Source organism: Tachyglossus aculeatus, chromosome X3 (genome assembly GCF_015852505.1).
Source record: "Tachyglossus aculeatus isolate mTacAcu1 chromosome X3, mTacAcu1.pri, whole genome shotgun sequence".
Classification (NCBI taxonomy): domain Eukaryota; kingdom Metazoa; phylum Chordata; class Mammalia; order Monotremata; family Tachyglossidae; genus Tachyglossus; species Tachyglossus aculeatus.
Window position 1 is genome coordinate 33,824,745 of NC_052099.1, and position 25,790 is coordinate 33,850,534.

General features: G+C 48.8%; 2 protein-coding genes across 3 annotated transcripts in view; one reads left to right on the plus strand and one right to left on the minus strand.

Annotated features, from left to right (window-relative positions):
* Positions 1–15,905, plus strand: part of STX17 (syntaxin 17) — a 38,142-nt gene extending 22,237 nt beyond the window's left edge. For both annotated transcript variants that reach the window (XM_038770380.1, XM_038770382.1), the window contains exons 4-8: positions 5,680–5,905; positions 11,901–12,019; positions 12,115–12,165; positions 13,753–13,839; positions 14,525–15,905. In XM_038770380.1, coding sequence (XP_038626308.1) covers positions 5,680–5,905; positions 11,901–12,019; positions 12,115–12,165; positions 13,753–13,839; positions 14,525–14,764 — 723 coding nt within the window. In that variant the 3' untranslated portion in view covers positions 14,765–15,905. The remainder of the gene's footprint in view (positions 1–5,679; positions 5,906–11,900; positions 12,020–12,114; positions 12,166–13,752; positions 13,840–14,524) is intronic.
* A 4,556-nt stretch (positions 15,906–20,461) lies between these two features.
* ERP44 (endoplasmic reticulum protein 44) overlaps positions 20,462–25,790 on the minus strand; it is a 57,978-nt gene continuing 52,649 nt past the window's right edge. The window contains exons 11-12 of the mRNA XM_038770459.1: positions 23,848–23,950; positions 20,462–20,690 (exon numbers count right to left, since the gene is read on the minus strand). Coding sequence (XP_038626387.1) covers positions 20,589–20,690; positions 23,848–23,950 — 205 coding nt within the window. The 3' untranslated portion in view covers positions 20,462–20,588. The remainder of the gene's footprint in view (positions 20,691–23,847; positions 23,951–25,790) is intronic.

Consider the following 25,790-nt stretch of genomic DNA (forward strand, 5'->3'; position numbering starts at 1 on the left):
CCTCACTGGCCTCTCTCCCACTTCGATACATAACTTCATGCTGCAAACCGAGATCGTCTTCCTAAAATGATCTCTTCCCCACCCATCTCTCTCCATAGCAAACGAAAACTATTCCCCTTCCTCTCTCTGACTTTCCCTCACTGTAGACAGCCCCACCATCCTTCTTGTCTCACAGACCCGTAACCATGGCACTCTCCTTGACGCCTCTCTCTCGTTCAACCCCACACACTCCGTCTATCACTAAATCCTCTCTGTTCATCCTTCACGGCATTGCTAAAACCTGCCCTTTCCTCTCCATCCCAAATCGCTACCACGTTAATCCAAGCACTTAACCTGTCCCACCTTGATTTTACTGCATCAGTCTCCCTGCCTCCTGTCTCTCCCCACTCCAGTCCATACTTCACTCTGCTGCCCGGATCACCTTTCTACAAAAAATCTTCAGTCCACGTTTCCCCACTCCTCAAGACCCTCCAGTAGTTGCCCATCCACCTCATCGTCAGACGGAAACTCCTCACCATTGGCTTTAAAGCACTCTATCACTCAATCCATTTGGCCTAAGAAGCGGGGCTACCAAGGGAGAATTGATTCCACCACAGGACCAATTGAGCCATGAGCGGACAAGTGTAGGTTTCCGCAGTGGATTCATTTTAGAATTATTTCTGAGATCCTGTTTGGTTTGAGCAAAAGGGGATCTTATCTTGTTAGCTACCCTGTAGACTCCCAGCTGGGAGAGCAAATGGTCATGTGACAGCCGACAGTTTCCCGTGGCATTTGGTTCCAAAATGATAGTCGAAAATCATGATTTTATTTCAAATGCAGAATCTGTTAGAGCTAAGAAACGTTTCTACACAGTGACCTTTCAGAGGGTAATATTTTCCTCCAATTTTTGTTACTTGTTGTTTTCTGTAGGGTTTCTCTGTTCTTGTTTCTTACGTGCGTTACTTCTTTTTGATGCCCAAAGGAGAAACTAATGCACTGTCACTGGTATTAGCCATTAGAAAGACATAGTTGGGTGCTGACAGGTAAAGGATATTCTAGAGCTTTGTTTTAATTAGATAGGACTCTGGAGCCTTTGATAATAAATTTTATGATATGTAGAATGTGTTTGCCGTAAGCTGTTTAAATGTTTACCAATGGACTTGTGTTCTGTTTGTTTGCAAAGAAATCAGATTAATTATTGCCATACCAAATGTTCTCTGCAGCAGACACTTTGCTTGCAAAATTAGATGTTGTAAAAATACATTAGGAATCCCTAAGTCAGTATTGACCCAAGGCATCCGCCACAGGTTTTGGACAAATATATGCACAGCCACTGTACCTTTTATCCGTGCACACACAATTAGTCATTTTTCCCCCATTTTCAATTTACACAGAATAATTACCTTCGACAGTCAAAAGTATTTTAAAGTCTAGAGTTAGTCTTTGCAAAAATGACTGAAATTCAGGAAAACTCGGAGGGGGAAGGAAGGCGGCCAAGCGGAGTAGGGAGAAAATGGACCAGTGCTCTGGAAAAAAGCATTATAGGGAAGAGGCCGAGATGCCGAAAGAGGCTGGGAAACGGGTAGAGGGAGGAGGGAGTTGGGAGTGGAGGGGGGAGGTAAGGAGACACGTCCCCCCAGGCACGTCTAGACATACATGCATAGACAGAGGAGCTCAGGCCAGACTGAATCCGCAGCGGCAGAAGGAGGAAAAAGGTGGACCAGCTTTGGAGGGACCAGAAGATGTCCTGTATATATACAGGACACCTGTATATATGTATATATGTTTGTACATATTTTTTACTCTATTTATTTATTTATTTTATTTGTACATATCCATTCTATTTATTTTATTTTGTTAGTATGTTTGGTTTTGTTCTCTGTCTCCCCCTTTTAGACTGTGAGCCCACTGTTGGGTAGGGACTGTCTCTATATGTTGCCAATTTGTACTTCCCAAGCGCTTAGTACAGTGCTCTGCACATAGTAAGCGCTCAATAAATACGATTGATGATGATGATGATGATGATGTCCCAACTCCAAGCCCGGCAGAGGCAGAAACTCTGGGCAGCCACTGGCGGTTCTGCCCAGATCTGCTCTGTGTTGCTCTCTCCATCACTGCCACGGTTCCCCATGACTTAAAAAAAAAAAGACATCTTTAGAGGTTCGTTTTTGGGGTGGCGGGACCGAAGGACAATATTTGTGATTCCCGACCCATTGCGAAAAGGGCAAATCACTTTTTTTTTAATGGCACTTATTAAGCGCTTACTATGTGCAAAGCACTGTTCTAAGCGCTGGGGGAGATACAAGGCGATCAGGTTGTCCCATGGGGGGCTCACAGTCAATCCCCATTTTACAGATGAGGGAACTGAGGCACCGAGAAGTTAAGTGACTTGCCCAAAGTCACACAGCTGACAAGTGGCGGAGCCGGGATTTGAACCCATGACCTCTGACTCCAAAGCCCAGGCTTTTTCCACTGAGCCATGCTGCTTCTCACTTAATTTCCCTAAGCCTCAGTTTCCTCATCTGTGGGCCCTTGAAAGTGCTTCTCTTTCTGTTTGCTTCACAATATGTGCATTGTGCACACTGTGTGTGTATGTCTGTATTCTGGGCAACTAAAATGAATTGGGAACTGTCAGACAACTAGTAACCAAACACTGATCTATCCCACCAACTCACTAACGAGTGACCAAACCAAGGCCCTGGAGGGCAGTGATCATGTGCCATGCTTCTGTTGTGTTCTTCCAAGTGCTTCACACGCCCTAGAGAAGCAGCGTGGCTCAGTGGAAAGAGCCCGAGCTTTGGAGTCCAAGATCATGGGTTCAAATCCCGGCTCTGCCAATTGTCAGCTGCGTGACTTTGGGCAAGTCACTTCACTTCTCTGGGCCTCAGTTACCTCATCTGTAAAATGGGCTGTGAGCCCCCCGTGGGACAACCTGATCACCTTGTAACCTCCCCAGCGCTTAGAACAGTACTTTGCACATAGTAAGCGCTTAATAAATGCCATCATTATTATAGGTGCCCAACATATAAAATAATGACAATAATAATGGTACTTGTTAAGCATTTACTATGTGCCCAACACTGTCCTAAGCACTGGGGTCCATACAGGATCATCGGGTTGGACACACAGTCCCTGTGCCACATGGGGCTCCCAGTCCGAGTAGGATTTAATCCCCACTTTACAGATGAGGTAAGTGAGGCACAGAGAAGCAAAGCGACCGGCCTAAGGTCACACAGCAGGCAAGCAGCAGAGCTGGAATTAGAACTCAAGCCTCAGGCCCAGATTCTTTCCATTAGACCCCTTTGCTTCCTGCATATCATTGAAGATGATGAGGAAGAGGAAAAAGGAGACAGGAAAGACACCCAGTGTGGAGCGAATCTGGGGTTTGGAGCAGGGTGGAGGAAAGGAACTTTGTAAAAGCCTTCAGCCGTGTGGATCTTCAGTCAGAGGGAGACCACCTCTCTCTGGATGAAGAGTTCTGGGCCAGGGGGAGGGAGAGGGAGAAAGAAGGAGAAAATTCACTTTAACCATCCACTCCCTGTCCTAAGAATCCCCCTTAAGGTTCAGATTATTCTGAGTAATCCCATTTCTCCTGCTGTAAACGTTAGCTGTCTGCTCCCTGACTATCAGAGTTTTAGGCAAAGCAGTCACTCAAGTCAGATCTCCACACCACGAGGCCCCTGGAGAGAGAGAGTCTCTGACCCTAAGTGACCCTGGGGTGCAGGCAATTGGCCATAAAACCAGGTTTAGGCCGGCCCGTGGGTTTAGTCGTCTGCTCCAATTCAGTATTTTTAACACTCAATAGTGTCTGTACAGTAGACAGAGTGGCCGGCAAGGACCAGCCCATCCTGGCTTCCATTTATCAATCAATTGGTGGTATTTATTGAGCGCTTACTAGGTGCAGAGCACTGGAGACAAGTTCCCTGCCCCTAATGAGCTTCCAGCCGAGAGGGGGAGAAGGTACTGGCTGGCCTGGAACTACCCAATGGGAGTGGGATCATTCAGCTTTTACTTTTATGTTTGTTTTTCCACCACATGTCGCCTTCACATTTTCTGGAGGACATTTTAGTCAGGAAACCGACAGAAAACTTTCCAGGGGATACACAAACTTCTCTTTTTTTTTCATTAGGGTCCCAGTTAATACTGTGCATTTTTTTTTTTACCCTAAAGTTGTAAAGTTAGGCAGAGCGCATATTCAGAAGTCTAAACAGTTGGCTCCAATGACAAGACTTTAGGGTGTGAATTGATGCGTGTATCAAGTTCAAGATAAAATTCTGAAACCAGAGTCGGTATGTTTTTTTTTTTCCTCGAGAGCAGTCCCATTGTTAGCCAAGTGCCAGGATGATTCATGAGTTAGGGCTGCTTTGTCCCTTTCTCTCTTACTTCTCTTTCTACATGAAGCATCATGGCCTAGTGGTCAGAGCCCAGGCTTGGGAGTTAGAGTCATCAGAGGACCTGGGTTCTACTCCTGGCTCTGCCACTTATCTCCTATGTGACCATCTCTGTGCCTCAGTTACCTCATCTGTAAAATGGGGATTAAGACTGTGAGCCCAATGTGGGACTGTGAGTCTAACCTGATTATCTTGTATCTGTCCTAGTGCTTAATACAGTGCCTGGCACATAGTAAGCACTTAACAAATACTGCCAAAGAAAATCTCATACAAACAGTTGTAAGAAATGTTTAAAAGTAGTCAGCAGGGGCAAAATATAGTCTTCACAGCCACTTGCTCTCAGTGAGTCATGCTTTTGGAAATCTTTAAATTAAAAAAATAACATATCAATAACATCACTCGACTTTTATAGTCTCCATTTTTTTTCCCTCAAATCGGAATTCCAAAAGGCCGGACTTCTCCAATCTTTCTCCCTAACGGCTGTGCAGATACTTCATGAGAGTATTGGGCAGCTCATCTAACATGAGATCTTCAAAGAAAACAGTGGGTTCAACCAATCAAGTAATTTCAGTGGATGTAATTCTTCTTCTCCTTCTCCTTCTCTCTTTCTCCTTCCTCTTCTTCCTCTCGTTAAGTGCTTACTCTATGTGATGCTTACTCTATGTGACAAGCACTGTTCTAAGCACTGGGGAAGATACGAGTTAAGCAGGTTGGACACAGTGCCTGTCCCACATGGGGGGAGAACAGGCATTGGATCCACATTTTACAGATGAGGAAACTGAGGCATAGATAAGTTAAGTGACTTACCCAAGGTCACACAGCAGGCAAGTGGAAGAAGCAGGATTAGAGCCCAGGTCCTCTGTCTTCTAGGCCTGTGCTATTTCCACTAGGCCACCCTGCTACTCCACACTGGTGTTAGAAAAATTTCCTTCAGCAAAATAGGCCATTCCCAGCATCAGTTTGGGGATCAAATATATAAAATGAAAGCATCTGAAATTCTTGTAGACCCCACGGTGAAACCTTACTGTTAATAATAAATACGTCACTAAGAAATGTACAGCATTCAGGTGATGATTCAGACCCCTCAGTTCAAGTCTGAAAAAATCTCAACAACACACTCATCAGGCTCGCCTCACCCTGGAGGAGCCAAATGATTTGTGGTTCACGTCGTCTCATTTTGTGGGCACACAGCCACAGTTTAACCAGGAACGTGTCCGTCTCCGCCTCCGACCAGAGTCTCCGTTGGAAGGAGAGCTCGTGCTCAGAACGGAAATCAATGTTACGGTGTCCTTTCCTCTGACCGCTGCAGCAGCTGCGATCTAACATCCGAGAAATGGAGAAGCTTTGTCTCCGAGTCCGGAAGGAAGACATCCGAGTTCTGAAGAGAATGATCGATCCCGTGAAAGAAGTAGCCTCCGCTGCCATAGTGGAGTTTCTCCGACTCCATTCCGAATCGGCGGAAGAACTGGAGAGGCAGCTCCATGCAGACGGCTCTTCGGTCCACGGCCCCATGACCAGGTCCTTGACTGTGGGAGGTATGCTCAACGCTAAGCGTCCTTTGCCAAAACCGATAAGAATAAGAATAATGATGGTATATGTTAAGCGCTTACTATGTGCAAAGCACTGTCCTAAGCGCTGGGGAGGTCACAAGCTGATCAGGTTGTCCCACGGGGGGCTCAAAGTTTTAATCTCCATTTTACAGATGAGGTAACTGAGGCCCAGGGAAGTTATGTGACTGGCCCAAAGTCACACAGCTGACAGTTGGCGGAGCCGGGATTTGAACCCATGACCTCTGACTCCAAAGCCCGGGCTCTTTCCACTGAGCCACGCTGCTTCTCCGATGTTCGGAAGCGAGGCGGGCCTCGTCTCTGTTTTCTCGGAATCCCTTGGCTCTAATCCTGGCTCTGCCACGAGTCTGCTGTGTGACCTTGGGCAAGTCACTTAACTTCTCTGGGCCTCAGTTACCTCATCTGTAAAACGAGCCCCATGTGGGACAGGGACTGTGTCCAACCTGATTACCTTATAATAATAATGATGGTATTTGTTAAGCGCTTACTATGTGCCAAGCACTGCTCTAAGCGCGGGGGGAGATGCAGGGTGATCAGGTTGTCCCACGAGGGGCTCACAGTCTTAATCCCCTTTTTACAGATGAGGTAACTGAGGCACAGAGAAGTGACTTTGTCCAGAGTCACACAGCTGATAAATGGCAGAGCTGGGATTAGAACCCATGACCCCTGACTCCCAAGCCCGGGCTCTAAAGAGCTTATACCTACCTCCAGCGCTTACAACAGTGCTTGACACTTAAGTGCTTAACAGATACCATTATCATTATTATTAGTGCTTGGCTCCTAGTAAGCTTAATAATAATAATAATAATAATGGCATTTACTAAACGCTTACGAGAAGCAGTGTGGCTCAGTGGAAAAGAGCCCGGGCTTTGGAGTCAGAGGTTGTGGGTTCAAATCCCGGCTCCGCCACTTGTCAGCTGTGTCACCCTGGGCAAGTCACTTCACTTCTCTGGGCCTCAGTTCCCTCATCTGTAAAATGGGGATTAAGACTGTGAGCCCCATTGGGACAACCTGATCACCTTGTAACCTCCCCAGCACTTAGAACAGTGCTTTGCACATAGTAAGCGCTTAATAAATGCTATCATTATTATTATTATTATGTGCATTATTATTAGTGCTTGGCTCCTAGTAAGCTTAATAATAATAATAATGATGGCATTTATTAAACGCTCACTGTGTGCATTATTATTAGTGCTTGGCTCCTAGTAAGCTTAATAATAATAGTAATGATGGCATTTACTAAACGCTTACTATGTGCATTATTATAAGTGCTTGGCTCCTAGTAAGCTTAATAATAATAATAATGATGGCATTTATTAAACGCTCACTATGTGCATTATTATTAGTGCTTGGCTCCTAGTAAGCTTAATAATAATAATAATGATGGTATTTATTAAACGCTCACTATGTGCATTATTATTAGTGCTTGGCTCCTAGTAAGCTTAATAATAATAATAATGATGGCATGTATTAAACGCTTACTATGTGCAAAGCACTGTTCTAAGCGCTGACAGATACCACAGTTAGTACCATTATACTATATGTCCAGTTCCTGGACATTCATCGGGGTGACATTTTCCCCAAAATAGTTGTTGATGTCAGCCGTAGGCGTGAAGATGGGAGGAGCAGAGGATTGTAAGGGGCAGGCGCCGCTCCCTCATTCCCCCAACCGCACCGTCAGCTTCCTGACTGCCACCACCCCTCCACTTCATCATCAATCGTATTTATTGAGCGCTTACTATGTGCAGAGCACTGTACTAAGCGCTTGGGAAGTACAAATTGGCAACATATAGAGACAGTCCCTACCCAACAGTGGGCTCACAGTCTAAAAGGGGGGAGACAGAGAACAAAACCAAACATACTAACAAAATAAAATAAATAGAATAGATATGTACAAGTAAAATAAATAAATAAATAGAATAATAAATATGTACAAACATATATACATATATACAGGTGCTGTGGGGAAGGGAAGGAGGTAAGATGGGGGAGGATGGAGAGGGGGACGAGGGGGATCAGTAAGGATCAGTACTTCAGTAAGGATCACTCAGCTTTCCCCTTTCGGGAGTAGGTAGGCTTCGCTCTCTGGTCCTTGTACTTCCCAAGCGCTTAGTACAGTGCTCTGCACACAGTAAGCGCTCCATAAATACGATTGATTGATTGATTGATTGATTGGTCCCAAGGTCCAGGAGCAAGGAATTCCTCATCCTCAGAGAGCCCACTCTTGGGGCTGCCAGCCCAGAGGAAAGCTGGGGTGAAGGAACAGGCCCTGCCCATAGTAGTAGTAGTCTCAAAGGATTTATTCAGCACACCTACTCTATGCTAAGTTCTGCTCTAAAAAAAGGTTGTTGCTTTGTTTGGCAGGGTGGTGGTGTTTATGTCGCCTCTTGTTAATCTGACCAACAAAGTCGGGTTTACAAGGGGAGCAGAGAGGAAAGAGTCATTCCTTAAAGAGAAGCAGCATGGCTTAGTGGCTAGAGCACGGGTCTCAGAGTCAGAAGGACCTGGGATCTAATCCCAACTCGGCCACCTGTCTGCTGTGTGACCGTGGGCCAGTCGCTTCACTTCTCTGGGCCTCAGTGACCTCGTCTGGAAAATGGGGATTGAGATCATGAGCCCCACGTGAGACAGGGACTGTGTCTAATCCAATTTGCTCATACCCGTCCCAGCGCTTAGAACAGCACATGCCACATAGTAAGCGCTTAGCAAATACCACAATTATTATTATTACTACTGCTGTCTGCCATTTCCTTTTCAGTGGGGGTCCTTTCCTCACTGAAGGGCGAGGGGAAGGGCACAGGTTCCCAGTTGCAGCTTGGTGTTTGGGATGGACCTCGGTCACACAGGGAAACCCCTCAGTCCTTCCTCCTCATCCCCCCGTCAGTAGGGCAACAGGAACAGCATTTTAGTAGGGTTGAAGGGAAAACTAACCACAGGACAAGATTCAATTGGAAAACTGCCAGAAGAGTCTGAGCAGCATATCGAGTGGGATGGAGTGGTAGACTTTATCACCGGGATTGAAAGGGGAAGATGGGTTTGAATCCTCCTGTACCTCCCCAGGCTACCTCTGTGAAAGTAGTTAATAATAATAATAATAATGACGGCATTTGTTAAGCGCTTCCTGTGTGCCAAGCACTGTTCTAAGCCCTGGGGAGGATACCAGGTGATCAGATGGTCCCACGTGGAGCTCACAGTCTTCATCCCCATTTTACCGATGAGGTAACTGAGGCCCAGAGAAGTGAAGTGACTTGCCCAAAGTCACACAGCTGACAATTGGCAAAGCCGGGATTTGAACTCATGACTTCCGACTCCCAAGCCCACACTCTTTCCATTGAGCCACACTGAGTTCTTTTAGGCCCTGTATTTTCTGTGGCTTTTTGAACTTCCTTGGAAGTTTTCACTTGAACTTCAGCCCAAGAGAGAATTTTTGTAGATGGGGGGGGGGCTCAGAATCAGGACTCTTAGCTGGTGGTTGTGGTGGCCAGAAGCCAGCCTCGAAGGGGGTGCAGTCTTTTTTCATTTTTTTGTCGCATTTTCCAAAGCGCCTATCCCGTGCCAAGTGCTGCGGGAGGTGCGAGACAGATCCCATCGGACACAATTCCTGTCGCATACAGGGATCGCAGTCTAAGCGGTAGGGAGAGCAGAGTTTCTCTCTCTCTCTTTTCCCAGGTGAGGAAACTGAGGCCTTGAGGGGTTAAGGGACATGGCCTCCTTTAAAGCTCTGAGGTGGTAGAGATGGCAGGGCACTGTAATATCAAGAGGGAATGTAGAGGAAGGACTGAGGACAGAGGGGAAGGAGTGAGGGATGGGGAGAGAAGCCCCCAGGTCCACACTGCCCTCATCCTCAGAATGCCCGGATCACCACCGCTCATTTTAGGAAAGCCACCCTGAAATGCGCAAGGGCTGCATGCATTCAGTTGCCGCCCGGAGGAAAATCTGGTGAGGGAAGGAGAGCTCGTCTCTCCGAGGCGTACATTTCCAGTCTCAAAGCTCGTTTTTCACTTGAACTCCAAACCCTCCGCTTCTGTTTGTTCATCGTCTGAATCCACTCTGGCACCCGGTGGTCTTATTGGCAGAAAGCCAGATTCGAAGATAAAGTCTGACACGGAAGGGAGAACGACAGGTGGTGTAAATCCCCTTTAAATCTCTGCTTCTGCAAACTCACTTGCCTATCTGTGTTTCAGGAGGGGAGATAGTTGAGGTATTGTCAAGAAATATAAAACACCGGTATTTTTCTTTACCAAGTTTGGGGCTTGGGGTCCAGATGAGCTCTGCTCAGCCATCTTCCCCACGGCTCGAACCCTTCCAGAACCTCACCTCTTCAGTTGCGTAGCGGTTCGTCCAGATTCAAAGGCAGTGGTCCGATATCTAAGACGATGATTTATAATAGCACCTAGGGTGAGTGAATTAAAGAAGTCAGAGCCGGTTGGACTGTCTGGATTTTATTTGCTGGTCGTGCGTTATTACATTGATCGGCGACGAACACTGTTGTAAACTTGGAAGCACCGTTTCCATGGCAAAGAACAGATTTCTTTGTTCTTCAGCCCTGTTTGCATTTGAGACAAATACATGGTTTGGGTTTAACCGAGACATAAATGGCAGGAGCGCTTTTCCTTTTTCTCTCAGAAGTGACTTTTCTGTTGATCTAAAAACACCACCTATTTCCCGTCCCCGTGTTATTTGAAGAAAGAGCGTATATGCGGCAAACGTCTTTTGGCTACACCTTGCATCAGGGAACTTCAGTCCTCTTTATGGCAGAGATGAGGTGTTGAAAAATTTCCTTCTGAGCAGGCACTCACAGAAGTCTCCATTAATTTGCTCTAAGAGACTTAAGCCTGTTGTTTTCTGTTACGTTAGTAATTGTAAGTGGGAAAAGATTATTGTGGTAATTTCTGGATGTGGATGAAGAGAAAGTTAAAGTGAGGCGTCCTGTGATGTCATGCCCTAGGCTGAAATTTCTGTCTTGAAATCTGTGAAACCAGAGTTCTCAGAATGCCGGGGCATCGCCGCTGGACTAGAATGCGAGAGTTGGTTTCTGATGTTTGCCTCTTTCTTTTGATTGATGAAATCGCAGGAAAAGCACCAAGTAACTTTAATTTCATAGGAAAGGAAGGCTGTCATTTTTGCAGACGCTAAAATTACTCTTTCAGCACCCTTATGGCCAATTTAACTGGTGCTAAGCAGTTTTTAGAAACCATTATATAGATGTCTTTGTTCGAGATGGAAAAAAAATCTACCACCGCTCACATTTTGGAAGATTGAACTGTGTCGCGGCTTTTAAGAAAGGAGACGGGGACTGGGCTCCGTGTGAGCGGACTTGAGAGAAGTTCAGACTGGTGTGAGGTCAGGAGTGGCAGGAAAAGGCTGGTTCGGGTTGAGGTGAAGGAGAAGAGACACTGGAAAGGAAGCAGAATGGATGGGGAGCCCTTGAAGGAGAGCAGCTGGGGGCTCGCAGTCAAACCCCGGGGAGGAGGGAGAGTCAGGGGCCAAATAAACTTGGCACAAGCCATTGTCATCAGTTGGCCCTACCTTCAGATTGGGAGGGTCTGTGCTACTTTATCTGTTTATTTATGTGTAATAATGTCGGCCTTCTCCTCTAGACTGTGAGCAGGGAACGTTGTGTTCGTTGTGGGCGGGGAATGTGTCTGTTGACTGTTATATTGTAATCTCCCAAGCGCTTAGTACAGTGCCTCGCTCAATAAATATGATTGAGTGAATGAATGAAAGCAGTTCAGATTTTGTCCTGGAAACCGTCCAAGCAGCGGGATCGTTCCCGATGAGGAAATACCGGGCAGTTTCTCGGAGAAGAAATGGAAGAGTGGAATCCGCTCAGGTGGGTTCGGACGGTCATTTACAAGGCAGGCGTTGGGTCAGAGAGGTTGCAAGCAAGTAATTGGCCTCTTTGTGCTGCCTCTTTTTAGCACTGTAAAAGAGCTTACAGAGGGGTGATGTTTTCCTTCAGGACCCCTCCCTACGCCCGAAGCGGAGGAGTACCCCTACAGTTTAATTCAGTTGGAGGCGCCTCTCCCCGAAATCCCTCAAGATCAAAACGCCGCCGAGTCCTGGAGCGCTTTGGAGGAGGTGTGTTGCGTGGCCGGTTATCCTCTTCCCCTTGTCTTGCGGTGGCTCTGAGCTGGGGGGTGGCTTAAGTAACGTCCATTATTTTCTTTCTGTAGGATTTGATCGCGCTCAACCAGCTGGTGATGGATTTCTCGTTGCTTGTCAGTGTAAGTCCTCTCCCCCCACCCTCCGCCCCCATCCGCGCTCCCCTGTGGGCAGGCAGAGTGTGAAGCCTGCTGTTTCATCTTGAGGAAGTCCAGGAACAATAACAACAATAATTATGGTATTTGTTAAGTGCTTACTATGTGCGAGGCACTGTACTAAGTGGCAAGCCCCTGTCCCTGTGAGAGCAGCGTGCCAGGCCTTTCCCATAATAATGATGGTATTTATTAAGTGCTTACTATGTGCAAAGCACTGTTCTAAGCGCCACCCACATCCACATCGGCTGCCACGGGGCCGTCAGCTGGAGGTTCCCCAGGGGAGCTGGATTTGGGGCTCAGGGAATTCCCGCCACCGCCCCTTTCCAGAGTTATTTTTTCTGGGTGAGACCGCTTAAGGTAGCTTCGTTTTTATTCATTCAGTCGTATTTGTTGAGCGGTTACTGCGTGCAGAGCACTGTACTAAGCACTTGGAAAGTACAAGTTGGCAACCATTAACTTTTAATTAATGTTACTTGATTATTCTGGCACCCTGAATAGCAAAGAGCCACGGTTCAGAAATCCAACCGGTAAGTAATATTTCTGTGAAAAGGTTTTTTTTCCCCCTTTTTAAGACCAAACCTTAGGTATTTAAGTTGAGCTTCCTCAGAGATGCGATGCCATCAGTGGGGTGAGGTGAAAGCCAGGAGCAGCTTCCCTTCCCGGGTTCCTGCTTCTTCGCTTGCGAAGTGGGAATGGGAATACTGCCACCCTGCCGCCTCCTTCCCGTCTTCCCTCCCCTCCCTCGAAGGAAGGGAAGTGAGTTGGCCAGGGGAGAGTCGGGGCCAAGCCGGGGCTGGAGGAGGAGGAGGAGGAGGAGGGGGGAAGTGTGGCACAGCTAGAGACAAAGGGAAAACTAGGCCTAGCTGAAGGCTGGGTAACTCCGGCATTCCGGGCAGCAACTGTCGTGCCGTTCCTTATGTTCCTGGGACCACCATTTCTTGAATCGACGGCGTTTTACTCATTCATTCATTCATTCAATCGTATTTATTGAGCGCTTACTGTGTGCAGAGCACTGTACTAAGCGCTTGGGAAGTACAATCAATCAATCGTATTTATTGAGCACTTTCTGTGTGCTGAGCACTGTACTAAGCACTTGGGAAGTCCAAGTTGGCAACATCTAGAGACGGTCCCCGCCCGTGACGTAACTCGCGCCCGTTTTGAACCCAGGCTTCGGAGAAAAGGGATGGTTCTTGCGGACCCGACTCAGCGTGAAGCGAAAGGGGCGGTTTGGATCGTTTCCAGCTAGTAAATAGATTTGAAAAGCCGACCCATAGAGGGGCATCCGCGCTGGAGTGACCTGTTGTTCACTGTAGCGGTAATATCCTCCCCGCTTCTCGTAACCTAATGGTTAAATGCCTTTCTTTTAGAAAAGGGAACTTTGTGCTTTCAGCCCAGTTTGATCAGCCGCTCTTCCCCACTCCAACTGGAGGGCTACAGCAGCCTGTGCGGATGAAAGCTTCGGCGGGGCCTGATTACAGGAATTAAAAGAGTGTGTATCGGCGGAGGCTGCTGCTTCCCGGCAGGAAACCTCCCTCCTAATTCCTTTGCATCTAGGCTCAGCAGGAGAAGATTGACAGAATTGAAGACCATGTCAACACTGCCGCTGTGAACGTGCGAGAGGGGAAGAGAAGCTTGAGCAAGGTAAGGAACCGCTCCTGCCACCCGATCAATGCTTCTCAGCCTCCCAGCAATATTCCGTATTAACCCCATCGATCCGCCGATTCTAATGGCGAGGGAACCGGCAATTAAGGAAATGAGGAAAAAGCGACACATTGGATTCGGGGGAGGAAAACAAGAAGAATCGATGGCTATTGAAATAGTCTCTTCCTCGATTCATCCCGCCAGCCGAGACCCATTTGGTGGAGAGGGCGGGCGTCCGCGGCCTCTTTAGAAGGTCCTCGGGGTCCAGTTCCCAGAGGGCCTCCGAGAAGCGAGGAGGGGAGATGGGTGGGAATGGGGTGCCGGCCCCCAGGATAGGGAATTGGCCTCTGGGCGCAAGGATGAGCCTCCACTGTGGAAAAAAAGCCTTTGTAGAGTCCGGGCTCGGGGCCTCCAGGCCTCAGCCGGGAAGATCGATTGATTGTTTTACAAGCCAAATCAATCAGTGGCAATTAAGCTGATACTCTCTCCCTGCCAGGACGTCTCCGGGCACCCTGCGGCCTTAAGCAATTCCACCTCAGGTTCCTCTGGTTGGAGGATGGGGCCGTAAGGGAGCATTCGGGGGCCGGTGCGCCAGGACCGATGCCGGGAGTGGGGGAGGGAGGAGGCGCGGCCCCCACGGGCTCGTCGTCTCAACCCCTTTTCTAAAATGGGATTGTTTTTCCAGGCTGCGCGATACAAGCTGGCAGCCCTGCCCGTGGCAGGTGCGGTCCTCGGCGGCATGGTGGGAGGCCCCATCGGGCTCCTCGCAGGCTTCAAAGTGGCAGGAATCGCAGCTGCTCTCGGCGGCGGGCTGTTGGGCTTTACGGGCGGAAAACTGATTCAAAGGAAGAAGCAGAAAATGATGGAGGAGCGCTCCTCCAGCTGCCCCGACCTCCCCAGCCAGAGGGACAAGAAGTCGAGCTGAAGCAGGCGGGGACGGAGCCCGGGCCGCCCCGGAACGGGGGCTCCGGTGTGTGGACGGGAGCGGGAGGAGCCGTCGGGGTACTGTTCCGGGCCCGTTCCCGTTGGGACTCTGGCTGGGGGAGGTGACTTGATCCAGGGCCTGGCCCAGGAAAAAAAGAGAGAGAGAGTGTGTGTATATGGTGCAATGTTGGGGGTGCTCATTCCTCCTCCTAAGAGGATGTCTGACCTGGGGCCGAGCGCATCCTCTCCTCCTCCGGTCCTTTTCCTTCCCCAGCTGAACGGTGAGCTGCGTGCAGAGGGATCACAGTGTTCCCGGGTTTGTCTCGGCCCATTTGCTTCCCTCTCCCTCATTCCTCCCCAGCCCAGGGTCGCCATTCCGTCACCACTGGCCCCTCACTAAGCCCGAGAGCTCTTCCTGCTCCCCGAGGGGCCCGCCCCGCCCCACCACAATCCAACTGCCCCAGAGCCAAGTGTCTCTTTCTCCTCCCACCCCTTTCCTGCCTTTCTTCTGACCCGCAGCCCCTCACGCGGCTCCGGAGGCGGGGAAAGGAGAAAGGCAGGCAACCTGCAGGTGCCAAAGGAGCTTGGGGTTCATCGGTCCAGCTGGTGGGAAAAGGCTGCCCTTGAGACCAACTGACGTAGCCTCGGCTCACCGTAACTTTCCTGTAGGGCAAAGTCCCAGGGAGGCTCTCGCTCTCCCGCCGGGAGGAGACGGCAAGGGGCCTACCCGTCCGTCCAGGCTTCAGGGAAGGGCCGTCCTTCAGCTGGCCACTGGTCCAGGGCCTGATGGAAGAAAACAAAATCCGTCCAGGGCAGGCGGGGGAGGATTTTCAGTTTAGTGGGTCCTCTGGGTCCCCCCCTCACTGCCAGTTTGGGACCTGAATTCTCTCTGCCCCGTCTGTGGTCGTGGACCTGCTTTTCAGGGCTCCAGGAGGAGGAGGAGGGATGTCCTTGGGAGAGCAGGTAAGCGCTTTAAGACCCAAGAGCAAGGTAACAGGGGACTCTCCATCTATGGATTATTGGGTTCAAGGCCAGCGGTCCGGTGGGGCTTCAGCTGTGGGACAATGATGCCTGGCTGTGATTTCTCCCCCCGGCCAACTCCCCACCACCTCTATTCAATAAAAGTACAGAGTCCAAATCCAGCAGGATCCATATCTTCATTACACCTCGCTCCTGAGCTGTTCCAGTCAGTGGTATTTGAGTGCTTACTACGTGCAGGGCACTGTACTAAGCGTTTGGGAGCGTCGTGGCTCAGGGGAAAGAGCCCGGGTTTGGGAGTCAGAGGTTGTGGGCTCTAATCCCGGCTCCGCCACTTAATAATAATAATAATAATAATGGCATTTGTTGAGTGCTTACTACATGCAGGGCACTGTACTAAGCATTTGGGAGCATCGTGGCTCAGGGGAAAGAGCCCGGGTTTGGGAGTCAGAGGTTGTGGGCTCTAATCCCGGCTCCACCACTTAATAATAATAATAATAATAATAATGGCATTTGTTAAGCGCTTACTATGTGCAAAGCACTGTTCTAAACGCTGGGGGGGATACAGTGTGATCAAGTTGTCTCACGTGGGGCTCACAGTTTTAATCCCCATTTTACAGATGTGGTAACTGAGGCTCAGAGAAGTTAAGCGACTTGCCCGAGATCACACAACAGACATGTGGCAGAGCCGGGATTCAAACCCATGGCCCGACTCCAAAGCCCGGGCTCTTCCCACTGAGCCACGCTTGTCAGCTGTGTGACTGTGGGCAAGTCACTTCACTGGGTCTCAGTTCCCTCATCTGTAAAATGGGGGTGAAGACTGAGAGCCCCATGTGGGACAACCTGATCACCTTGTATTCCCCCGAGCGCTTAGAACAGCGCTTGGCACATAGTAAGCACACCATCATCACCCCCCCTTTTAGACTGCCCTTTTAGACTGTGAGCCCACTGTTGGGTAGGGACTGTATATGTTGCCAACTTGTACTTCCCAAGCGCTTAGTACAGTGCTCTGCACACAGTAAGCGCTCAATAAATACGATCGATGATGATCACAACAGTTAGTAGGCCGGCCGGCCTTCCGGTAAGGTTTGGGGAAATGGCCTAACAAGTCCACTGACCGACCCACACTGCGCTGGGCATTTCGGCGCCCGGTGCCACAACCGAAACTTGTCCCAACTCCACGGCAGGCGCTGATGGCTCTGCTGCTCAGTCCTTCCTGCCTGAGGAAGGGAGCGATTGTGGATCATCATCATCAATCGTATTTATTGAGCGCTTACTATGTGCAGAGCACTGTACTAATGACTTAGATACCCACACAGAGGGCGAGGACTAAGGCTGGGCCAGGTTAACGCCTCCCCTAGCTCTAGCTTGGCACAAAACATGAAGAACAAGAGGAGGGAAACAAGACAGACATCACAGTGGCTGCGGGGCACCGTTACCTTTCCCTGCCGCTCGGCTAACGACTCCGGTCACGATCTACCGCCTTTTTCCTCAGGGAAGAGGCTCTCGAGAGCTGAACGTGGAAGGGATCAGGGCACCGCTGACCAGATCTTTCCCAAGGATGCTCTTCAGTCGCCAGTGTCGGAGAGGAGAAGGTTAGCCCAATCCTGACTACTCCGAGGAATAAAGAGAGGCGTTATCTGCGAGGACAAGCAAGCAACATCAGCAAATGGAAACTAACACGTAATCCTAACAGTCTGGCCCAAGGAAGAAGGGGTCATTTAAAACCAAAGTTTTAATAATAATAATAATGATGGCATTTGTTAAGCGCTTACTATGTGCAGTGCACTGTTCTAAGCGCTGGGGAGGATACAAGGTGAGCAGGTTGTCCCACGTGGGGCTCACAGTCGTAATCCCCATTTTCCAGATGAGGTAACTGAGGCCCAGAGAAGTGAAGTGACTTGCCCAAAGCCACACAGCTGACAATTGGCAGAGCCGGGATTTGAACCCATGACCTCTGACTCCCAAGCCCGGGCTCTTTCCACTGAACCACGCTGCATTTAAGCCCTTCTAGACTGTGAGCCCACTGTTGGGTAGGGACTGTATATGTTGCCAACTTGTACTTCCCAAGCGCTTAGTCCAGTGCTCTGCACACAGTAAGCGCTCAATAAATACGATTGATTAAGCAAAATAAACAAGAACTTTTTTTTTAAATGGTATTTATTAAGCACTTACTTTGTGCCAGGGACTGTACTAAGCAGTGGGGGAGCACAGTCCACGTCCCACAAGGGGCTCACAGCATTAATCCTCATTTTACAAATGTGGAAACAGGCTGTGCTAAGCACTGGGGGAGCACAGTCCACGTCCCACAGGGGGCTCACAGTATTAAAACTCGCTTTACAAGTGTGGTAACAGGCACAGAGGAGTGAAGTGACTTACCCAAGGTCACCCAGCAGACAAAGGGTGGAGCCAGGATTAGAAACCCGGGTCCTTCTGATTCCTAGGCCCTTGCTCTACATTCTGCTTCTCGGAACTTCAACCACCGCTCCTGCCCTGGTTCCTGGCAGTTTAGGGCACCTGTAAGTCCAACTTACCCACTGGAGGATGCGGGGGGCCACTAGTTCGCTCTCCTCTCAACAAGAACCAGCCGGAAAGGGTCCCAGATATCCCGGAGGCAGCAGCAGACAGCTCTCCACGGGCGAACGCCAAGCCCGAGCTGTGGGGTCAGGGTGGGGGAAGAGAGCTAAAATCGGAGGCCTAATAAGCAAATCAATCAATCAATCGTATTTATTGAGCGCTTACTGTGTGCAGAGCACTGGACTAAGCGCTTGGGAAGTACAAGTTGGCAACGTAGCAAATGCGAACCAAGAAAACCCGGGAGCTTTTAAAGGGGAAAAGAAGAAATCTGATCAAGTAAATCAGTGGCTTCCAATCCCAACCAAAACAAAACAAAAAAAAGGCGGGGGTCACACCCTGAAACACAAGCCCAAAGCCCCAAGGGAAAAAGAGGCATTCATTCATTCAATCGTATTTATTGAGCGCTTACTATGTGCAGAGCACTGGACTAAGCGCTTGGGAAGTACAGTCAATCGTATTTATTGAGCGCTTACTGTGTGCTGAGCACTGTACTAAGCGCTTGGGAAGTACAAGTTGGCAACATATAGAGACGGTGCCCTACCCAACAGTGGGCTCACAGTCTAGAAGGGGGAGACAGAGACGGAGAACAAAACATATTAACAGAATAAAATAAATAGAATAAATATGTACAAGTAAAATAGAGTAATAAATACGTACATCATCATCATCATCATCGTCATCAATTGTATTTCTTGAGCGCTTACTGTGCAGAGCACTGTACTAAGCGCTTGGGAAGTACAAATTGGCAACATATAGAGACAGTCCCTACCCAACAGTGGGCTCACAGTCTAAAAGGGGGAGACAGAGAACAAAACCAAACATACTAACAAAATAAAATAAATAGAATAGATATGTACAAGTAAAATAAATACATAAATAAATAGAGTAATAAATATGTACATACATATATACAGGTGCTGTGGGGAAGGGAAGGAGGTAAGGCGGGGGGATGGAGACGGGGAGGAGGGGGAGACTAATCGCTGAAGAATCAAGTCACAAAAACCTAAAATCTCAGGAATCACTTGAAATCACCAACGGGCCTTTCTGAGCAAGACACTTCATCAAATCAGACACTTACCTAGTAAGCCACTGGCAGGAAAGGAAGACCACCGGGTGAAGTCCTAGAAAAGCCTTGAAGATCACAGAGCAATTTAAAAGAGAACCCGGTCACCCAATGCCCGCGTCTTGGGGCCCACCTCCCCAACCTGGCCGCGGCGGGGGACGGGGAGCGGCATCTTAGGGAAGCTCAAACCTCCGGGAACACTTGACCCGATCCACGCGGTTCAGACCAGACGGGAGGAAACCACACCAGTTGTTAGGAATAGAGTGAAGAGACGCCAAAATTGGAAACAGTAGGAGAAAATCGCCTTTATTGGTTTTCTTTTTAGGAAACACCGACCTGCCTCCGATCGGGCCAGCTTTCCCCCCCACAAATTAAAAAAAAAATCACCCTTGAAGGCTCAAAAGAGAGCCCCTTTCCTTTTAAAAACAATCTACGGATTCACCACGGGCTGCTGCTTTAAAGGGATTCTGGAGAATCTGCTCCACTGACACCATCATCATCATCAATCGTATTTATTGAGCGCTTACTATGTGCACAGCACTGTACTAAGCGCTTGGGAAGTACAAATTGGCAACATATAGAGACAGTCCCTACCCAACAGTGGGCTCACAGTCTAAAAGGGGCTCACCAGGTCCCGGCCTGTGGCTTTCTCCGGTTTGCTATGCTTGAGTTACGCAGCAAGGACCCGCAAGGATCACCACCGACACCGAGTTAATAGCCCCGTTGAGTCAGGAAAACACCACACAGCGATCTGTCAAACTTTCTCCTTTATTCCCTCCTAAGGAGCCAGGCTGTTCACCCGAGGGGTCGACACAAGTACCGGCAAACGGCTCGTACGGGAGGAACAGCGGAAAATGACCAGACTACACAGACATCACCCTCGGGGGCCGGGCCCATCCATCGCACGGGGCCCCGCCCGGGACACTTGGCTTCGGGGTTTAAAAAAGTTTTACAGGACAGCTCTGCCCGCTCGGCCCCCCAAAAAGGGGCTGGGCGACCCACCACACGGTGAGGGTTCGAGCCGGGGCGGGAGAGGGGGAGGGAGAAAAAAAAATTAAAAAAATCCAAAAAAAAAAAAACCCCAAAACATTTTTTAGTTTATTCAAAATAAAAATACACATAGAATTATGAAAATATAGGTTTACTATTTCCACCACACAGAAGTTGATGCTGCCGTCTGCAATGCCTGCAAGATGTTTTCAGGTTTTCAAAGCTCATCTCGATCTCTCAGCAAGGTGTACCTATATTCGCTGGGGGCCAGTTTCTGGAAGGAGCTTTCGGGGGGGCTGCTTGCTACGTCTTGGACGTGCTGAAAGAGACGCAGAGAAAAAACGTGTTGCAACAGTCATTTGCTTTGTAGAGTTGTGGGGCTTTGGCATCCAGGTTGGGCTTTACTTGAGATGCTGCTAGGCTTTAGCATTTGCGATGCTTGCCGCGTGCATGGAAATAGCGCTTAGAACAGCGCTTTGCACATAAGCAGCGGGGCTCTGTGGAAAGAGCCTGGGCTTTGGAGTCGGGGGTTCGAATCCCAGCTCCGCCACTTGTCATCATCATCAATCGTATTTACTGAGCACTTACTATGTGCAGAGCACTGTACTAAGCGCTTGGGAAGTACAAATTGGCAACATATAGAGACAGTCCCTACCCAACAGTGGGCTCACAGTCTAAAAGACTTGTCAGCTTGTCAGACTTGACGGTCACCCACTTGTCAGCTGGGTGACTTTGAGCAAGTCACTTCACTGCTCGGTGCCTCAGCTACCTCATCTGTAAAATGGGGATTAAAACTGTGAGCCCTGCGTGGGACAACCTGATCACCTTGTAACCTCCCCAGCGCTTAGAACGGTGCTTTGCACATAGTAAGTGCTTAATAAAATGCCATCATTATTATTATTTTTTTTTTTTTGGTGCCTCTCACCCGCTGCATTCCCTGAACAACTCCTGTGAGCGTTTAGTAAAGTGCCTGGCGCATAATAAGCACTTAACAGATACCATTTACAAAAAACAAAGACTGTCAAAAAACAGGTACTGAATACCTGTACTCCCTCTTACTTAGACTGTAGGCCCCATGTGTGCATCTATTCCACTTGAATCTACTCCAGTGCTTGTCACACAATAAGCACTTTAAATACTCTAATAATATTCATTTATTTTACTATTTATTTATTTATTTTACTTGTACATATCCTATTTATTTTATTTTGTTCATATGTTCTGTTTTGTTCTCTGTCTCCCCCTTCTAGACTGTGAGCCCACTGTTGGGTAGGGGACCGTCTCTATATGTTGCCAACTTGGACTTCCCAAGCGCTTAGTCCAGTGCTCTGCACACAGTAAGCACTCAATAAATACGATTGATTGATTGATTGATTAATAATACCTGCTGCTTGGGGTATCCCAGGGAAGGAACCCTCACCCCCGCCCTTAACTTGAATCTTCCCCAGTGCTTAAACAGTACTCGTCACTCAGTAAGCGCTTTAACAAATATACCATCATTATTATAGCAATACTAATACCGGCTGCTTGGGGCATCCCAGGGAAAGAACCCTCTCCCTGCCCTTGAGGGGCTTACAGTCTAACTGGGTATAGAGCCAGTCACGGGAGCCACGCAAATACTCTTCCTGGGCCACCTCCAACTGAGCTTTCTCCCAGCAGCTTCTCCACCGGACTGAAGTTTGAAACCCAAGAGCTAAGCCCCGACTCCGTCTGGTTCCCCCTTCCGCACCCCTCCGTCCCTTCCCTCCCGCGATAAAAGCCACACCATCCCTCCTTCCTGAGTCTTGAAGAGCTCTTGGGACTGAATGAGTCTTAGAATGAGGCAGCGCTTAGAACAGTGCTCTGCACATAGTAAGCGCTTAATAAATGCCATCACTAATGAGTCCTCAAGGCAGCAGGGAGGCCCCTTCCTTTCCGGGGTAGGAAGTGGTCAGTCCCAAAACCCTCTCGCTCCTCCCTGCTCTAGGGATTCCCCAATTACCGCTCCAACGATCCAGCCTTCCTCTAAGGCAACACCAAAAGGAGCTACTTGAAGAAAGTCCGCCGCCTTGTAGAAGAGGAAAGGAGCGCTCATTCTTTAGGCCAAATCCTTTAGATGTTTTTCGGGGAGGAGGCAAAAATGACACCTCAAACAAAAGGCCCTCTCCTTGTCCGTGAACCCCAGGGAAATGGTTAATCGGCAGTTGGGAGAGGGATAAAGCTGGAAAGTTATCGGCTAAAGCAGCGGAGGGGCACACCGAAATGTCGGTATCTCCCGAACTCGGCAGGAGGTGTGTCTAACCTTTGGACGGGGAACAAAGGCCAGTGACGTTCAGTTCATTTTCACTCTGGGCTACGGCGGTGTCGGGAGTTAGGGAAGCCACGTGGCTCAGTGGAAATCAATCAATCAATCAATCAATCGTATTTATTGAGCGCTTACTATGTGCAGAGCACTGTACTAAGCGCTTGGGAAGTACAAACTGGCAACATAGAGAGACAGTCCCTACCCAACAGTGGGCTCACAGTCTAAAAGACTAAGTTTTTTAGTTTTTTGGAAAGAGCGCGGGCTTTGGAGTCAGAGGTCATGGGTTTGAATTCCGCTCTGCCACCTGCCAGCTGTGTGACTTTGGGCAAGTCCCTTAACTTCTCTGTGCCTCAGTTCCCTCATAGGTACAATGGGGATGAAGACTGGGAGCCCCCTGTGGAACAGCCTGATCGCCTTGTAACGTCTCCAGGGCTTAGAACGGTGCTTTGCACGTAGGAAGCGCTTAATAAATGCTATCATTATTATTATTATCATTATTATTATTATTATTAGGGAGCGATCAACCAACCATGCCAGCCTGTTTGGTTCCAGTGTACTGCAGTGTCAGATGGCCACGGGCCTAGCGGGCGGGCATGGCTGGTGCTCGAGTGGGGAGCCTGAGGCGTTCAAGACTCGTGACGGGTCAAGGAAGGAATCCAAGATTTAAAAAGTCACTACTTTCTCTCTGAGCCCATCAAACTCCAAGAGGCGGTGGCAGATGGAATCCACTCCCCTTCCCTGCTGATTCGGAGGCCCCGTTAAGCGACGCCATAATAATAATAATAATAATGGCATTTGTTAAGCGCTTACTATGTGCAAAGCACTGTTCTAAGCGCTGGGGAGGTTCCAAGGTGATCAGGTTGTCCCACGGGGGGCTCACAGGTTTAATCCCCATTTTACAGATGAGGTAACGGAGGCATGGAGAAGTTAAGCGACTTGCCCAAAGTCATACCATCCCAACAGCACACTGTGGCCAACAGTCAAAGCAGGCAGTCGTAAGGACCCGACCAAAGGATTAAGAGACTATTTCATGCTGCTCACTGAAGAATACTTTCCTCAAGCAGAAACAGGCAAGATGTTGACTGAAAGTCTGTTAACTGAAAGAGGCTCTAACTGCATTCAAGGGCGGGAGCGGAGGGAAAGTGGGGCCGACAGACAGAGGCCCCTGCTCAAGTGGACGGCCGGTCCCTACCTGTCCGGGGGAAACGTCGGTGGGGTCGGGACCGTGGTGAAATTCTCGATGCAGTTTCCCTGAGTGTAAGTCCAACACAAACTGTTTGAGTTTACCCGGAACCCTGGAAAACAAACAAAGATGAAACCAACAGTCTGCCAGGGGAGTTTGTTCGTTTAAAAAAATGAAAATCGAAAATGAAAAGTGCTAGTCCACACAGGCCCCCTAGATGCTGTTGGGTGCCTTTTTCAAAGCGTTGATCATCATCGGGGAGGAAAGAGTTAAGCAGGAATTCCCGTTTCTTCTCCTCGCTCCTTTCTGTCAAGACCCTAGCAAGTGTCTTTTCCTTTAATAACTCCCCTGGAGTCGTCCGAGCCAATAACTCGAGCGAGTCCCGATTCTGGCTCCCGCCGGTCCCCACCCGACCGAGAACAGCGGGGGTTCAGATGCACAGTTTACAAATACAAAATCAGCCATCGGGTATATATGTATATATATTTGTACATATTTATTACTCTATTTATTTATTTATTTATTTTACTTGTACATATCCATCCTATTTATTTTATTTTGTTAGTATGTTTGGTTTTGTTCTCTGTCTCCCCCTTTTAGACTGTGAGCCCACTGCTGGGTAGGGACTGTCTCTATATGTTGCCAATTTGTACTTCCCAAGCGCTTAGTACAGTGCTCTGCACATAGTAAGTGCTCAATAAATACGATTGACTGATTGATTGATCGGGTAGCCGGGTCGACAGGGCGCCTTCGAGAGATCCTCCGGCCCCAAGTAACTGCCCGTACACCCCAGGTAAACACTGAGAGGAGCTCGATTTAAATTTAATCTGCGACCGTCTACCGTCACCCGCAGCAGAGTGCTAGGATACAGCAAAATCAATGCTATCTATGAAATGTCAGATGTGCTACAATGCTCGAGGCGAAGATCCAGGAAAAGGCGGTCACAAACTCTGACAATTAGCTCCCACCCAAATGCAGCGTGAACGTCCTATAAGCGGTGCCCAAGACGGCTTATGAATGATCCAAACTTGCAGGGGACAGAAACTGCCACACCAAAAGGGACAGTAAGTCATACAAAGAACTGCTCTCACACCGAATCGCCTTCCTCAATGAAAAGGCTTTCTGAGGCAGGAAGGAATTGCAGGTCATGGACCGCCTCACGTATCCGGCTTTGAGGCGTGGTGGGGAAGTGTCAGGGAAAGGTGAAGAGGACGGAGAAAGATGACGTGTCGATCAGAAAACTTTGGCAACTGATTGGTCCCCCTAATAATTGGGGCTCCCTAATGGTCTTGCCCTTCCCCACCAGTGGAAAAAGCATCATCGATATTAGGCGGCATTGCTGCTCAGTGATCTTAACCTAATCGGAAATCAGAGAAGGTAGCAAACTGGTACTGGTTAGAGACGAAACCCAAGGAAACAGAGCGGGGGGGACAGCAGACCCCAACTGTCAGAGCGTAACCGGGCAGCTCTGGTCTCTCCTTCGGACCCCAGCAACGGGTGATGAATCGAACGTACTGAGACCTCTACGCCTTTTGAGAGGATGCAGACCCCGGAGAACGCGAAGAGAGTCAGACTCGTGTTTTCTTGCTTTGGAAATCGTCGTTTCCTAGGTGAGGGCCTGGCAATGTTTCCTGTGAAAATCCGTGCAAACTCGCTGATTTGTACAGCTCTTGCCCGAGCCAGTCACTGGCTGCGAAGAGTTCATTTCTGGCTTCTGGCTGAGCCTTCTTTATACCCCCGCCCAGGAGCCGGCGAGAACTCGTTCCTTGTTTTCCTTCCCCGACTCTAAAAGCAGAGCCCCTTACTCCTGAAATCCAGCACTAATCTTTGAACTACCTGATATTACCACAGACATAGCAACATGTTCTTAGACCATAATAATGGGGGGAAAAAAAAACCTGGGCAATATTAAAAATACCACCCAATGCACAACTATCATTTTATTTTCACCA